The 17,003-nt window shown below is 45.2% G+C and overlaps 1 protein-coding gene across 8 annotated transcripts in view; it reads right to left on the reverse strand.

The window, feature by feature from the left end:
- The window catches only part of ZNF831 (zinc finger protein 831), a 97,411-nt gene that overhangs the window by 43,080 nt on the left and 37,328 nt on the right, over positions 1 to 17,003 (reverse strand). For all 8 annotated transcript variants that reach the window (XR_012131228.1, XR_012131226.1, XR_012131224.1 and 5 more), the window contains exons 3-4: positions 16,205 to 16,344; positions 3,958 to 4,106 (exon numbers count right to left, since the gene is read on the reverse strand). Coding sequence is in view for 3 of the 8 variants with exons in the window: in XM_037007271.2 (XP_036863166.2) it covers positions 3,958 to 4,106; positions 16,205 to 16,344 (289 nt within the window). In the remaining 5 variants the exon portion in view is untranslated. The remainder of the gene's footprint in view (positions 1 to 3,957; positions 4,107 to 16,204; positions 16,345 to 17,003) is intronic.

A 17,003-nucleotide genomic window follows, 5' to 3' on the forward strand; every position in this document is an offset into this window, starting at 1 on the left:
CAAGCACACACATGCACGCGCATGCACACGCACACACACAGACATGGTGAGGTCAGCTCCCTCACTGAGCAGCCAGCTCTGGGGAGCCAGCCAGGACCTGCCAGGTCAAAGGAGACAAGAGAGCTGTTTGTAGATGACAGACCACCAAGGCCCATCTTAAGGTTTCTTTGAAGTTACAGCACTTTGTCTTCAAACATCCAACAATCTCGGAGTGCCTGTCACTTCACTGTGAAATATTGGTGCGGGCAAGCTGTGGCAGTAACATCCCCAAGCCCCTTTGACTTCCAGAAGGTATTTATTTGAATGCATTCCACCAACCCGCAACTTGATGGTGCCCATCATGATAAAATCCACCCTGGGCTTGCTGGTTTACCCAGCCAGCCATCCCTGTCCCACTCTGACACTTCAATAGGGAACAGGGGGTGATTAATAGCCCCTGGGCCAATGGTCAGGCCACACCCCGCAGGCCACACCTGCCCTTTGTGGACATTTTTCATGTTCTTCCTGATTGTGGGAGAAGGTGTCCTTTCAAAAAGGGCCCCAGTGACCCAGGCCTCTAGCTCAAGTTGGTGCTCAGATAATAAACATGAAAGCACAGACATTCGTCACTCTGGGCCATTGCTGGGACATTATTACCTATGTGAGGGGCAGCATTCCTGGGGGTTTTTGAACTATACATGGCCTCCCATCTCTTAGCTCTACATTCAGAGTTTGTTTCTGATTTTCATTTTCCGTTTGGGTCTGGTTTTATCCACCATTCATTGGCAGCCCCAGTTTGCTGTCAGGATTTTGGTATGAAAAGCTGACGCTGAGATACGAAGTGCATAGAAGTGAGATTTCTGCCTGTGTGGCAGTCTCAAGATGGCCTCTGTTAGTCCACGTGGGTGGGAGCAGGGCCCCTCCCCGAGGCCGAGGGAAGCCCTTAGAAAGAAGAGATGTGGAAGGGACAATGGCAGGCCAGGGGCTTTCCACGGGTCTCTCTGCGGGCACTGGTGCCCCTGGGTCACCATGAGTGTTCTGCGTACATGTGCTAACGAAGAAGAGGCACCCACTTCCAGGGAGGACGTGTGGAAAGGTGCCCCCTGGGGGAAGAGAAGAGAGGGGCAGGGCTCCTGGCTTGGGGCTGCCAGCCCATAGTCGGGGTGTAAGGCCACACACAGCACACGGCGGCCGGATTTCAGCCCCTATTGACATGATCCACACAGCCACCCCCAGAGACCCTGCCCACCCACTGTGCAGCCTGTCCCCAGGCCTTTTCCTGAAGAGAAGCTAATAGGTCCCATGCCCAACACAGCCAACTTGGTACAGAAACCACCTGTAGCCACTTGGACAGCTTTCCCCATGTGTGGAACCTGCCCGGCTGGGGGTGGGCTGGGTGACTGGATTTTCATGATCATGTGTGGGTTTAGGTTTATAACAGAACTTTCCTGCCCAAACTTAGTGTGCAGAGAGCACAGACGATGTGTGCAGCTGCACTAGGGCGTCTGTGTGCTGCTGCCTTTTCCACTGAGAAACACATGTTAAGGTCACTTCTATTGGTGTCAAGAGAGAAGGACAACTGTGCAAGTGGTGTAGTGGTTGAGTTGTGACCCCCGAAAGGGTATGTCCATATCCTAAGCCACAGAATCAGTGACTGGGACCTTCCTTGGAAAAGGAGATTTTTTGCAGATATCATTAAGGATCTCAAGATAAGATCATCTTGGGGTGAGTGTCATCCTAAATCTGATGGCAAGTGTCCTTGTTAGAGGAAGACAGGGAGATGTGATCCACAGCAGTACAGGGGAGAGGCCGTGTGAAAGCAGAGGGAGGCTTGGGGGTGAGGCGGGCACAGGCCGAGGACCGCCGTGAGCCACAGGGGCCAAAGAGGCAGGAAGGCTCCTGCCCGGAGCTCTGGACTGAGAGCAGCATTGCTGGCCCCGGGCTGTGAGAAAATAAAGACACTGACTCTGCTGCGATTTCTTCAGCAGCTCTGGGAAGCTGGCCCAGGGGAGGCCCAGGGGGGCTCTGCCTTCACGACTGTCGCTGGCGCCGCGCACACCGGCCCACCCCACCCAGACGCCCTGTCCAGATGCCCTGTTCCTGCTCCTGACCCTTTGCTCACCACACCCCCGTCCACAAAGCTTCTGTCCTGTTCTCCCTGCCTCTGAATGTCTAAACGAAGCCCTCTCTCTCCCAAGAAAACTCCCCGTTCAGTTTCCTCCCCCAACACTGACCTTGTTCTCCACGAAACAACAGAACACTTTCTGTCCTGTGTTCCACGCTTATTTGGAGCTGGGCATATGCTCAGTTTTATGAGGCTTCTAGTCCTAGCAGACAACGACAGTCGACATTCAGCATGTGCTTCAGCATCTGCAAAGCTTGCCACACACAGCAGTGCCTTGAGCCACATGCTGAGCTCCTGGGTGGGAAAGACCCACAGCAGCAGCCCAGTGGCATGGACCGAAGATCCTGAGCAGGGGGCTAAGTGACCGCCAGTGTCATTCCCCATGTGACCTGAGCAAAGGGTGAGCAGCTAGTCAGCCTGTCTGTCCTGCCCTTTACTGTTCACGGACGGAAAAGAGGACTTTTTTCTCCCCTTCAGCGCATAGCACAGAGCTTAGGTACATAACCTCGGAGCCTGATGGGGCTTTCTGGGGGCAGCCTGATTTGGCCCTCGTCACGGCTGCGAAGAGAGCTGGTATCAAGGCTAAAACACCTGGCAGAGCTCTGGGTGGCTCTGTGGGGGTGGCATCGCCCCAACACACAATCCGCTGGCTGTATCTACTTGAGAAGGAGGAAGGCAATGGAGCTGAGGATGCGGGCCACAGAAAATGAAGAAGGGTAAAGCCGGCTTCCCTGACAGCACCTCTGCCCACCCCACGCTGCCTCAGGTGGCCTCTCCTACACCATCTTAACCCTTGATGTTCCACAGCAAACACAATGCTTTTCCTTCCACAACTGGTCATCCGGTTGAGCAAATACCTACCTTGATTTAATCTCCCTGAGAAACAAGAGCCTAACCCTTGTCCTTGCCTACAGGAGGGCTTTGGGGGCAGGGACAGAGGGGAGAGCAAAGGCGCCATCTGCCTGCAGGGGGCACTGGAGGTACACAAAGGGGCCCCAGCCACCTGTCCCCAGGGACCAAAACCTCCGACATCAGGGCCCGGGTGAGCCTTGGAGACAGATAGCAATCAGCCACAAAGGATGGTAATTCAGTCACGTGGGCCACATGGGACCCTGCAGCCCTTCCACAGATGGCCTTCATTTTTTGTAGCCAACACCCTGCAAGCAAGGTTAAGGCTGGGCTCCTTTCTGCGGGAGAGGGAGACGGGAGGGGAAACTGAGGCCCAGAGACATTAAGCAAGTTGCTCTGGTTGCCCAGCAATCATGGCTTAAAATGGCCCTTTTTCCAGGAAGCAGTCTTCATTAGTGCAGCCTTTACTTATTTCCCAGCATGAGGAAGCATGTGCCTCTGACCGCCTCACACGTGAGCGGTGTGCCCTGCAGCTCCTGCACACCATCACCACGGACTCCACTTCGCAGCGACAGGCAGGCCCACCACTGACCCACTGCGGCCGCACCACGACCCCGTGGGAAGAGGCGACTGAGCTTCCTTTTTAAAGATGGTGGAAGGTGGCCACCAAGAGCTCTGAGTCATGCCCTGTAGGCTCAGGGGGAGTCTGCACCTAGGCCGGGGCCCAGCACACGTGGCCAGCACACAGGCACGGCTGCTGACCTCTCGACACTGGATGCTCAGCTTTCTTGCCCCGTATTCTCTCCACCAGTTTAGGGTCATATTGCCTGTCCCACGGGAGTCACACCTCTGTCGTCACCCCTCACGCATCTGTCCCCCTGCTGACTTCCGGGCTGCTGAGGGCAGGGATGCCTGTCTCCTGCTCATCCTGGACCCCCAGCGTCTCTGAGGGGCCACACGCCTTTGAAGGGTCATTTTGGATTCGCCTCCAAGGAGACCGTTACCTGCCGTTTCTGAAGAAGCCAGCCTGGTCCTGCGTGGGCCTGCCCCTTCAAGAGGGGGAGGGTGACAGTCTCTCCTCAACACCCAGAGTGGCTTGTGTGGTCTGCTGCCTCTCAGCTGAACACGGCTTGGCAAGAAATTCCCTTTGTGCCTGTGGAACAGAGAGGCACAGGTGCAGTGACCAGCCTTGAAAGTGTGAACTCGGTAGCTTATTCACATGAAAATCCAAAAAAAGGCAAGTCCCGGCAGGGTACCCAGACGAGCACGGAGCTCACCTTCTAAGCGGTTGTCAGCCCTCAGAAACTCGGCATTCCCCCCTCCCCTCCTCGTTTCCCCTCCAGGACACGGGGATAATCATGCTGTTCAGCACCTTGCAAGTGCTTAACAAAGGTTAGCTGCGCAAGTAAAATACTGAATGATACTCACCTGACTACTTAATAAATGCAGATGTCCAGTAGAGCTTTCTGCAATGCCTGAGTTGTTCTGTAACTGGAATCAACTAATATGGGAGCCACTGACCACAGGCAGCTACCGAGCATTTGAAATGTAGTTAGTATGTCTGAGGAACTGAGTCTTAAGTTTTATTTCATTTTAATGAATTTAAATAGCCACCCGTGACTAGTGGCTACTGTATTGGATAGTGCAGGTCTACAGGGGCTCTTTTGAAAAACTGGGCATTGTAGACTTTCCATCTGGAGTCCAGATCACCTGGTCTAATCTTCAAAACGGAGTATTCACAGCCCAGTGGGAAGGCAGACAAGGATAGAGAAAAAAATAATGCAGCTTTCATTTATATTTTCATCAAGACTTTATGTCTATTGTTGCATGCCCTTTATAATGTACATAATGTATTAGTAAGTAGAACATATGTATAATTTGTAAGTGAACACTGATGCCTTTATAGCATGCAAGCTCAAACTTTTTTACTAATAAGGATGTGCAGTCAAAAACAGACCATAAGCTAGTCTAGCGCCCCCATTCGCCATCAGGTGAAGCAACGATAATGTGGAGCAGCGACACTGAGCCCTGAGACATGCAAACCTGGTGGCCAGGTGGGAATGAAACTCTTGACCCAGCGCTCTGCACCCTTTTGCTACAGGCCACCATCAATGGTCAGCAATTTTAAAAGATCTTTCTACTGTGTCTAGCTGCCTGGTCAAGCCACAAGGCCGTCTTTCCCTTTCTAAGCCTCAGTTTACAAGAATTCTATTCCCACGATGCTCTTCACAACCACCTGGCTGGGGAAGGAAGGTAAGCACCCTGCTTGGCCATTTTCCTTTCTCATTTTCTGAGCCACCGCAGAGATCCAGCCACAGTCCCCCATCACCAGAGCTGCTGCCAGAATTTTAAATAAGATGTGCTGAATGCAGCAGCCTCTTGGGCACTGACTTTTATGGCAGCAACAATAAGAAAGTGACTTTGCTTCGTCTTGTCTGGCGTCCGTGTTTGGGGGAGGCCCCTCTCACAGGGCTCTGTTGTCTCCTGGCCTCGGGCAGAAGCTGCCTTTCTCCAGGGGTGCCTGCTTTGTGCTTTGGAACAGTCCATCCCTGCTTGTCAAGACCATGGGTTCCCAGAAGAGCTGTCTGAGCTGAGCTGGTGACACACAGGGCTGCATTTTGCTGATCACAGAGTCCTAAACTGGTGGAGCTCCTGCTGGGCCCTGGGCAGGGAGTGGTTTCAAAGTGCAGAGACAAAGGAAGGGAAGAAGTAGGGGAACATGGGGAGAATTATTCTTCTATGGGCTGCAGGTCACCTTTAGCCCCAAGTCAGTGGGTGACTGCCACAAGCTCGCAGGTATTTAGAATGGCACAGTTTGAACTGCAGACAGGCTCTGCTCTGGAGAATGGGTGGAAATACCAGGAGAGGGCGGAAGGAGTCCCGCCCCTGCATTTGGGTCTCACGAAGGTGGAATTTGGACTCTTTTGCCACTGGGGAAGCCCAAGTGGATAGTGACATTGACTTTAAAGCAGTGTTTTGTTCAGTCATGGGCGGGGTCTGTTTCTCTCCTGGGCTCTCCCAGAACATTCTGCAGGCAGCCACTCCTGGACCAGCATCATCCTGGGAAGGAGCGCCAGGTGAGGCAGGAGCTGGAGCTTGGCACCATCCCCAGTAACGCGAGGCCTCTCGCAGTGCAGCAGATGCCAGCTTAGCAAGGTTGGTCTTGAGCGCCTTCGCCCAGCTGCACATATGTGTCCCGCTGATGCAGGGCTGGCTGGTAATGACCCGCACTTACCCCTTCTCAGGAGGGCAGCCCTTGCTGCTGGGACCCTTTTTGCCTGCAGAGCCTGCAGGAGCTTGCACCCACTACGACACCCTTGTTCGGTTCTTCCCTTGCCCTGAACTGCTTGCCTAACTCCTTAGAGCCCTCCTCCCTGAGTCACTGCTACAAGAATCCCCATCTCTCCCCTGAAGCCCAGCTTCAGACACAGGAGTCAGTGTTTTCCCTTCTTCCCCTCTCCCCGTTCCCATTCAACTACTTCCCCCAGAGATACTCAGTCAGGACGTTTGACAAACATCCTTAAATATGCATGAATCCTATAAATATGTAGTGTCGCTTTTGTGCATGACGCTGTACCACACAGCCATGCTTTTTCTCGCTTTATTTTGACTCAAGCCTATGTTTTTGAGACCCATCGAGATTCCCATGCTCATGTCTAAGTTGCTTTTAGCTGACCTGGACAGTGATTTACTTTTTTTTTCTTTTAACCTGCCATTTAAGGTCCAGATTTCAAATCCAGCTCTTACATTCAACACACTCTTTGCTCTCTTGGTCTCTCTCCATGGGTCTTCCTTCAAGAGCCTACATTATTGATATTTACATAGGATGAACACAGTATCTTGGAAGACAAATCAGAGAATAGCCTTGTTACCCCGTGTCAGCTCTAGCAGAGACATTGACAGCTGGTTGGCCAATGCTGAGGGCTCAGGGAACACCAGTCTTCACTGGAGACCAATGGGAAGCTCCTGAAAGTAGTCAGGGTGACTGTCATGTATCATGGTGCTGGCTGACAGCCACTGACACCCTGCCTACTCCAACTGCACCCTCCCAAGACCCGCTACCCCTTTTGTCAATGAGGGTAGACCCGAGGAGGTACACACAGCCCCACTCACGCACGCTCGGCCTGCTAAAAGGATATGTTCTGTCGTATTACTCCTCTCATCGAGCCCAAGAGGGTAACAAAGCAAAGAGAAGTGGGACTGAAGTATGGCAGACCCTCAGTATCCCGTTAAGCAGGACTTGGGGCTGTGGCCAAAGCTTCCGGCGTCCTAGTGAATGTGACAAAGACTCTCAGCTATGGGTAGCCACCACGCCACTGGGCTTGTGTCTCCATCTCCCTTCCGACACTGCGCTCTCATTACCAAGAGTGCCGTCACACTGAATAAGTAAGTGGTGTCATGCCTAAAGTGAGCAAGCACACGCCGCAGGCAGGGAAACATCCACTTCGCCAGGAAAAACACCACCAATTAATGGGATTTCACTCTCCAGTGTCCAGTTTCTCTCCTTTGCTCAGGCCCTCCACCACGGATGTATATTTTAGGGTTTACAGCAAGCCCTTCCTCTGCATGACCCCAAATCTCCTGCTGGCTCAGCTGATGCACTTGGGACCTCACAACCCATCGTTCCATCTGGTGGAAGCTTCCCAGCACACGTCTCTGAGTGTTTCATGCTTCATGCGGCACTGTACACAGTTTCAAATTAATCAGTAAAATCCAATTCCACGGCCCAGCGCTTGCATTGGGCTCAGCAGAAACGTATTCTGCCAGCTCTCTGACTCTCTGTGCCTCTACTTAATGTCAGGGCAATCAGGCATCCAAGTATGAATTTTCACCATCTTCCCATTTCCACTCTGAAAATGGATCCTACGTTTTCTAATCCTTGTCCTTTAACTCATATACTTTCATTAATGAAAACAGCCATTTTCGTTACAGTGTGGTATTTGGGGCAGGGAACAAAGAGATGAATGAAACAGAATGGAGAGCCCTGAAATGAACGCCAGGTATAAACGGGATGCTAAAATGTAGCAGATAGGTGAGAAAAAAAGTGGATTATTCCAGGGGTCTGCAAGCTTTGTATGTAAAGGTTCAGATGATAAACATTTCAGATTTTGCAGGCCACATACAATCTCTACTACATATGCTTCTTCCAATTTCAAACGTTACATATATATGATACATATATTTATTTACATACACTATTACCTTATTTTTATATATAGTGTATTTAAATATATGCTAAGTAATGTTTTAAAAATGCAAAAATCATGCCTAGCCCATGAAGGCACGCAAAAACAAGTCAAAAGTCAAATGTGATCCACGGCCCACAGTTTTCTACATGAACAAAAATAAATCCTCCCTTACATTTTCTACCGTGTAGAAAGAGTATATTTTTTTTTCTGTGTGTGACATTGGAAGATTGAGAGTAAGGAAAGATTTCTCAGACAAGAACAGAAAGTAATAATCAGAAAGGAAAAGACAGCTTCATTTGACTACATCAAAATATACAACATCATGATGATAAAAGAATCCTAAGTTAAAAGAATAAGAAATCCATTTCCAGCAGTACAGAGGGCTAGCTACTCCGGCTACCACTATATTCACCCTTATATTGAGAACAACTAAAAGTGCAGATTAAAATGTAAAAATGTTTAAAACTTATATGTAAATGTATTAGTGTTCTGATTAGAATGTAAGATAGATTTAAAAGTCAAAAACCAAGCAAAAACTGAAAGCCGAAAAGGTAAGAGAGCTTTCATTTTGAGGGCATTTGACAAACCAGGTGAACTGGATCTTCTGTTTCTATGGTCTGGGGGGATCAAGATTCAAACCCAGAATCTACCCTAGGTGAGAGTCAAGTGGAAGACCCAGCCTCTACTCCTGCAGAGGCTGAGACCTGAGAGGATCATGCCTTCAATATATGGGTGAATTAGAAATATTACACCCTACCCACACCACTGCTACCTGCCTAGAGGACATTAAAAAACTCCAATCTTGCCAATGGGTGAAGGGAGCAGTTTTCTCTTGCTAATTTCATAACAATAAGACAGTCTTCTCATGGGTTTGCCATCTGAATTCACACTACCCAGTGACAGGAAAACACCTAAAACCAAGATTTTTATTTAAAGTAGCGTCCAGTGGAAGCCTCTAGGCACCTAGCAGAAAAAAATCAAATCATTACTGAGAAACCCACCTCCAACCCAAGTCTCAAAGCTCCAAAAAAATCTCAGCTCACCAAAAACAAGGAAACAAGTTACTGTAAGTAAAAGCTAATACATAAAACAGAGTCCAACATGCCAAGACTCCTGTGCTGGCATTATCAGATGCAAAATTAAGTGTGTTATTTTTAAAGATTGAAAGTAAGAGCAAAGATTACAGAAATAGAAAAAACAATCCTAAAATTCATATGGAACCAGAAAAGACTCTGAATAGCCAAAGTAATCTTGAGCAAGAACAAAACAGATTTTAAAGTACTTTGCAAAGTTACAGTAATAAAAGCAGACCCATCAACCAATAGAACAGAATAGAAAACCCAGAAATAACCCGCACATTTATAGTAAACTGAGCTTCAACAAGGGGGGCAAGAATACACAATAGTATCTTCAATAAATCGTGCTGGGAAAACTGGATTTCTACATGCAAAACAATGAAATTGGACCCCTTGCTTAACACCATGCACAAAATATAACTCAAAATGGACTAAAGACTTAAACATAAGACCTGAAACTGTATAACTCTTAGAAGAAAACATAGAGGAAAACCTTCTTGATGGTGGCCTTGGCAATGATTTCTTGGACATGACACCAAAACACAGGCAACAAAAACAAAAATAAACAATGGGACTACTTCAAACGAAAAAGCTTCTGCACAGCAAAGGAAACAATCAGCAACATGAAAAGGCAACATACAGAATGGGAGAAAATATTTGCAAACAATATACCCGATAAGAGGTTAATACCCAAAATACATAAGGAGCTCATACAACTCAACAGCAACAATACAAATGACCCAATTTTTTTAAATGTACAAAAGATGTGAAAAGACATTTCTCCATTTGTGATATACAACTGACCAACAGGTATATGAAAAGGTGCTCAACATCACTAATATCAGAGAAATGCAGATCAAAATCACAGTGAGATATCACCTCACACCTGTTAGGACGGTTATCATCACAGACACACACACAAAAAAGACAAGTGTTGGCAAGGATGTAAAGAAAAGGGAGTCCTATATTCTGTTGGTGGGAATGTAAATTGGTACATCCACTTTAGAATATGAAAGTCCTTCAAAAAGTTAGAACTACCATATAATCCAATAATCCCACTTCTGGGTATACATCAAATAAACTGAAATCAGGTTCTCAAAGAGATATCTGCACACCTATGTTCACTGCAGCATTATTTACAATAGCCCAGATACAGAAATAATTCTAATGTTTACCTACAGATGAATGGACAAAGAGAATGTAGTAAATACACAACACAATATTACTTAGCCTTAAAAAAGAAGGACGTCTTCCATGGGCTACAATATGGATGAACTTGGAAGACATTATGCTAAGTGAAATAAGCCAGATGCAGAAGAACAAATTCACAGTCCCACTTATATCAGGAATCTAGCATAATCAACCTGACAGAGTAGGTGGTGGTTACCAGGGGCTGGAGGGAGGGCGAATCAAGGAGGTATTGTTTAAAGGGTACAGTTTCACTTATGCAAAGTGAATAAATCCTAGAGATACTATACACCACAGTGCACATAGTTAGCAATACCATATTACATACTTAACATTGTAAGCAGGTAGATGTTATGTCAAATGTTCTTATGAAAAAAAAAAGGAAGGTAAGAACCTTTTAGAGATAATAGATAAGTTTAGCACATTGTGGTGATTGTTTCACAAGTGTATGCTCATCAAGATATAGACATTAAATATGTATAGCTTTTATGTATGTCAATCATACCTCAATTTAAAAAAAACAAAGAGCAAGACATTATAAAAATGATCAAGAAGATTTGAAAAATAATTAAATGGAACTTTTTGGAAATAAAATGTAATACACATTAATGATAAAATTTAAAACTCAACAGATCAATAAAAGCAGGGGGACTAATTCAGAGGCCAGTGAAATAATCCAGGGACTTCTTCTGGATTTATCCTCCCAAATAAAAACCTAAGACTGGACAAGTGTACAAATGATGGTTTTCAGGACATTGGACATCTAGAAATTTCTGAAAGCAGTGATCCCTGAGAGAAGAGAAACAAATGAGGTAAACTTTATGATTGCCTCCACGGACTGGTAGAGCAATTTTCCAGATCCATTTGTTGAAAAGACTATTTTGTCCACTGAATTTCCTTGGAAGCCTCATCAAATGTCAATTGGCCATATTTAGGTGTCCGTTTCTGTACTCTCTGTTCTCTTCCACTGATCTATTTGTCTATTTTGATGCAAATACCACACTGCCTTGAATATGTTTGCTTTATAGTCTTAAACTCAGATAGTATAGTCAAAACAGGCTGTGGTGTTCACATCAAAATGGACAAATAGGTGAATGAACAGTGCTGAAACAATTATATATCCGCAGGCACAAATAAGAACTTTGATCTATGTACCATACCACATACAAAAATGAAGTGAAAATCAACAACATGAATGTCAAACCTAAAAGTTCAAAAATTTAGAAGACAGTTTCTGTGGCAATGAGTTAGGCAAAGAATTTTCAGTTATGATAGTAAGAGCAAAATCCAGAGAAAATAATGATAATTGGACTTCATCAAAATTTAAAATGTCTGCTCTTTGAAAGACACTGTTTAGAAGAATAAAACCCCAAGGCCCAGATTGGAAGAAGATGTTTACAATTCACATATCTGATAAAGGCCTTATTACCAGAATATATAAAGAACTCTCAAAACTCAGTAAGAAGAAAGCAAACAACCCATTTTTATAACGGGCAAAAAATTTTAGCAGAACAGTTCTCAAACAAGATACATGACAATAAGTATATGAAATGATGCCCAATATCATTAGGGAAATACAAATTCTCAGTAATAATATTCCATTCCACATTTATTAGAATGACTAAAATTTAAAAGAATGGCCATACTAAGTGTTGGAGAAGATGTGGAGAAACTGAAACTCTCATACACTGCTAGTAGAGATGTAAAATGATACAACCACTTTAGAAAATAGTTGGGCAGCTTCTTAAAAATTAATCGTGCCTCTGTGATATGATGTAAACATTCCACTCTTGAGAATTTAGATTATATAGCTATACAAAGACTTGCATATGAATGTTTATAGTTTTTATTTGTATAACACCCCAAAACTGAAACCAACAAGTGAATAAATAAACAAATTGTGACATGTCTACTCAATGTCTTACTACTTAGCAATAAAAATGAATAACTTATTGATATACATAACAACAGACAAACCTTAAAATAATCATGCTGAGTGAAAAAAAGCCAGCACCCCCAAAAAAGAGCATATATTGTATTATTCCATTTCCATAAAATTATAGAAAAGCGAACTACTCCACCGTGACAGAAAACACATCAGTGATTACCTGGGGATGGAAGGGTGTCAGGGTGGGTAGGAGGGAGGGATTATAAAGGGACACATGGAAACTTGGGAGATTATGTATATTTTCATTATCTTAATTGTGTTATTGGTTCCACAGGTGTGTACATATATCAAAACATTAAATTATACACTAAAATATGCATAATACTAAAATTGAAGATATCTCAATAGAGCTTTTCAGAAAAATAACTCAGTGGATGAAGAAAAATTAATAAAATGTTAAAGATGAATCTGAACAAAGTACCTAAATTATAGCACAGAGAGGCAGTTATTGAAAATAGAGGTTAAGAGACAAAAAAGATCTAAGACACAATATTTCCCTGCGGCAGAAAGAATGAACAGCAAATGGGGTAGAGGTGATGTTTGAAGAATAATGGCTGGGGATTTTCTTAGTAGACATCAATCCACAAATCATAAAAGACCAATGGATTCCTAATGGAATAAATAAAAGTAATATATGCCCATATATATCAAAGCAAAACTACAGAACACTAAAGATTAAAAGAAGATTTTAAAGGTAGCGAGAGTTAAAAGACCTTCCAAAGACAGATGAGCAGACCAATAGCTGACTTCTCCACCACAGAATGGAAGCCAGATGACAATGCAATGATAATAACTTTGACCTGCTGAGAGGAAACACCGACAACCTAACATTGTATACCCAGCAAAACTATTTTTTAACAAGGATGAAATAAGTATATTTTCAAACTAATAAAAACTGATACTTTTCTTCCCTGAAGGCATTTCTAAAGAATGTGCTGCAGACCTGAAGAAACAGCCCTAGAAGAAAGATCTGGTATGCCGAAAACAACAAAAAGGCAAGAAAGATATTTGCAATTAGTAGGTAAATAGAAATGAATGGACATGAAAAGACAAAAAAAAAATAGACATGGAAAAATACTGGAGGTGTATATATAACAGGCAAAGAACATATACAAATCTAGAATATCTACTGAATTCTACAAATTCTAGGTGGACAAAACATTAAAAATTTGCTAATAACAAACAGCAAGACCATGGGAACGGGACAAACTCTCACTCACAACTGGAGAAAATGTAAAACGATCACCGTGCCGGCAAGTGATTCGGCAGGAACTTGTAAGGTTGAAAATGTGATTGTCTTATATCCCAGCAATTCCACTGCTAGGTAGATTTCTTAGAAAACCTTTTGCATTGTGTTGAAGCAGGCATGTACATGCATGTTCATTGCAAAGTTAGCCAAAAAATTCTGGAAACAATTTAAATGTCCATAAATAGGAGAATGAAAAATAAAATGTGTTGAACTCATGATAACATTCTACAGCAATTAAGATGAATGAATTTGATCTGTAAGTACCAACATGGCTAGAGCTTCAAAGCCACAGTATGGAGTTTAAAAATCAAACTGAAGAATGACACATTCAGTATAATATTTATACACATATTTTAAAAACAAAACAACATTATTAGTGGAGATACTGATTTATAAGTATAAAAACATGGATTGAAACCATCAGTACCAAATACATAAAACTGCCATAATTACCTTTCTTGTTTTATATTTAATTTTGTGTGACATATAAAGTAGTATTGTATTTGTTTTTTTTAAGGCTCAGAAAGAAATATGACAAAATGTTAATGTCTGTTAATTCTGGGTCATTACCAAGAAATCTGCTTATATATTTTTTGAATTTTCCTGTACTTCTAAATTTTATTTTTCAGAAAAGAAGAGAAAGAGAATAGATATTCTGAGACATAATTTTACCACCCTCTGTGAGCTAAGGCCTACAGGGGAATCACCGCTACAGTATTTAATTTTCTGTAGAACACTAAGACAACTGAAGTGAAAATGGGGATGTGAATTAAAAAATAAGTTTCATTCTTGAGGAGAGAACACACGAGCTGATAAAATCATAGACAGCTAGAGATCTGTGCACACATGCACATGTGAGTGGGCAAGCAGCCATGTACCTTGATACATACATGCATGTATATAGTCATGTGTACACTGTGGATAGACAGGTAGATAGGTAGTGTGGCACCAGAATAATGGCCCCCAAAGATGTCCACACGCTAATCCCCAGAACCTGTGAATATGTCATCTTCCATGGCAAAGGGACTTTGCAAATGCACCTATGGGTACAGACCTCAAAATGATGAGAGCACCTGGAAGAGCCCAATCTAACCACATGAGCCCCTCAAAGTGAAAGAAGCAGCAGAGGACTGGGTCGGAGACATGAGACTGAGAAGGAGGAGAGGTTTGCAGTACAGGAAGAGCTCAACCCATCCTTGCTGTTTGAGGAGATGGAGGCCAAGAGCAGGAGCAGAGGTTCTGCCAACAACCCACGTGAGCAGGAAACTGATTCTCCCCTGGAGCCTCCCATCCTCAGCGTCACCTGGGAGCACATTAGAAATGCAGAATCTGGGGCCCTGCCCAGATCCTCTGAATTCAACCGAGCCTCACGAGAAAACTCCGGGTGATTCTCGGGCTTGCTGCACACCGCGGAGCACTGGGGCAGGCAGCTGGGCCCGCAGGCTCTGGAGTGGAACCTGCTGGTTCAGTCGGGGTCCTGGAGGCGTTCACCTGGTCTCTCTGGGTCTCAGTTTCCTCATGAGGAGAAAACTGGGGAGTCACTGTGTGGGGCCCCCAGCAATGTTCACCATGGACACACGGTCCTGGCAGACAACTGAAATGGAGGCAGGGGCCTCACCCACAGGCACAGCCAGAGGGCATGTAATCGCCAGCCACTGAGGGTCTGAGCAGCCATAGGGAAGAACTGAGACTTTGCATTACCTGTTGAAGAATACCCAGGCTTTGGATTAAATACTGACAGTAGCAGGGGAAGGCTAGGGCATTCCAGGAAGGGCAGGATGTTGGGGGTGGAGTCGGGTGCAGGACCGCATCAGGGGTCTAGGTTTGGAGTGCCAGAGGATGGGAAAGGACCAGATAGTATAAGTTCACAGAGCAGGAGCGGAGGAGCCCGTGGGAAAATGAGGTTCAGAAGCTTCCTGCAGGGCAGGGGCAGGGGAGGTGGGGGTTGGTTGAAGAATTTTCTTTTTAACTTGTATGCATTGGACTGCCTGAAGGGTTTGAGCAAAGGAGCAAGAAAATCAAAGAATGACATGTAGAAGGAGCGGTGTTAAAATCCGCGTCCGCGCATGCATCAGCAGCAGATTATGCGTGAGCACATACCACAGAGAAAAGCTAGGGGGGGCATACACCTGAGAGCTAAGGGTAATTCTCTCTGTGCGATGGGATCCCTAGGATGTTTCACTGTCTTTTCTTTGCGCATTTGCATTTTCTAACTTTTCTGCAAAGGACATGCATCGCTTGCATAATTAAAAAGCAATAAAAGCTGTAAATAATTAACACGCTCTATCTTCAGGACTTAAACAAGACGGATGTGTTTTCAACTGTTATTTCAAATATTTGCTGGATTCCTGGCTTTAGAAAGGCACCATTGAAAAATCACACAGTCAGTGGGTCAGAGTGGTAGAGAGGTGGGGAACAGCCCAAATCCTTTAACCATGGAACTCTAGACTCTAGACTCTAGACAGGAGCTCTTTTTCTGGAGCACAGAGGTACCTTTGGAATCCCATATGAGGTTTTCCCTGGGGTTCTGAGAAATTGCAACCTCCAATTTCTGACACTATGGGCACATGTGGAAGTGACAGAGGTGGCCTCACACCCTACCTTTTGGAGTTGATGCTCAGCTTTCTCTGCTTGCTGCTGCCACGTGGCATCTTCACCTTCCTACAAGGCACTCCTTTCTTCCATTCTGGCTCAGACACCTGGTCCCAGGACACCATCCTTGGAGCTATTGGGTAGGAGAGCTGAAAATAACAGGCATGTTGTCATCACATTGCTCAAAGTGTCATAGTGGGAATACATAGAAAGGTTCTCTTTCTGCAGACAGAATACCTGTCTGAGGAAATCAAGGCACAGAAATGCCACGTCACCAAATGGTCAGAGCATTCCTGGCCAGAACCCTACCTGGCTGGATCCACAGAGGAAAGCCCAGACCCTCAGTGCTAACTGACAGCTAGGGAATGCCACAGCCAGCTTGTGTTCCTTCCCCAACTCTGCCTGTCCAGGAACCCCCATGCCCAACACATTCTTAACTAACCCACTACTCTCAGGATAAAGGATGCCACCACCCCCTCAGGCTCCATCTAGGAGGAAAGCCTGCCAGGCTCAAGAGTCCTGGCCCTGTCATGGTTCCATGGTAAATTAGAACAGAGGCTCCAGGACCCCCTTTACTTGCCCTGGGTCAAGACATCCCATAGCAGGGCATTGCCCTTAATTATGAAACCTAGATGCATGGACTCGCTCTCACAGTGGGACCATAAACTTATCATTTAATTACCAAGTGAGAACTCTGCAGAGTACCTGGCAACTTTCCCTTTTCATCACTGCTCCCAGGAAGCTCGGAGGTAAGTTGAATTGGATCGCAATAATTATTCCTCCAGAGTCCCTGGTACCATAACTCTCT

Source organism: Manis javanica, chromosome 5 (assembly GCF_040802235.1).
Source record: "Manis javanica isolate MJ-LG chromosome 5, MJ_LKY, whole genome shotgun sequence".
Lineage (NCBI taxonomy): Eukaryota > Metazoa > Chordata > Mammalia > Pholidota > Manidae > Manis > Manis javanica.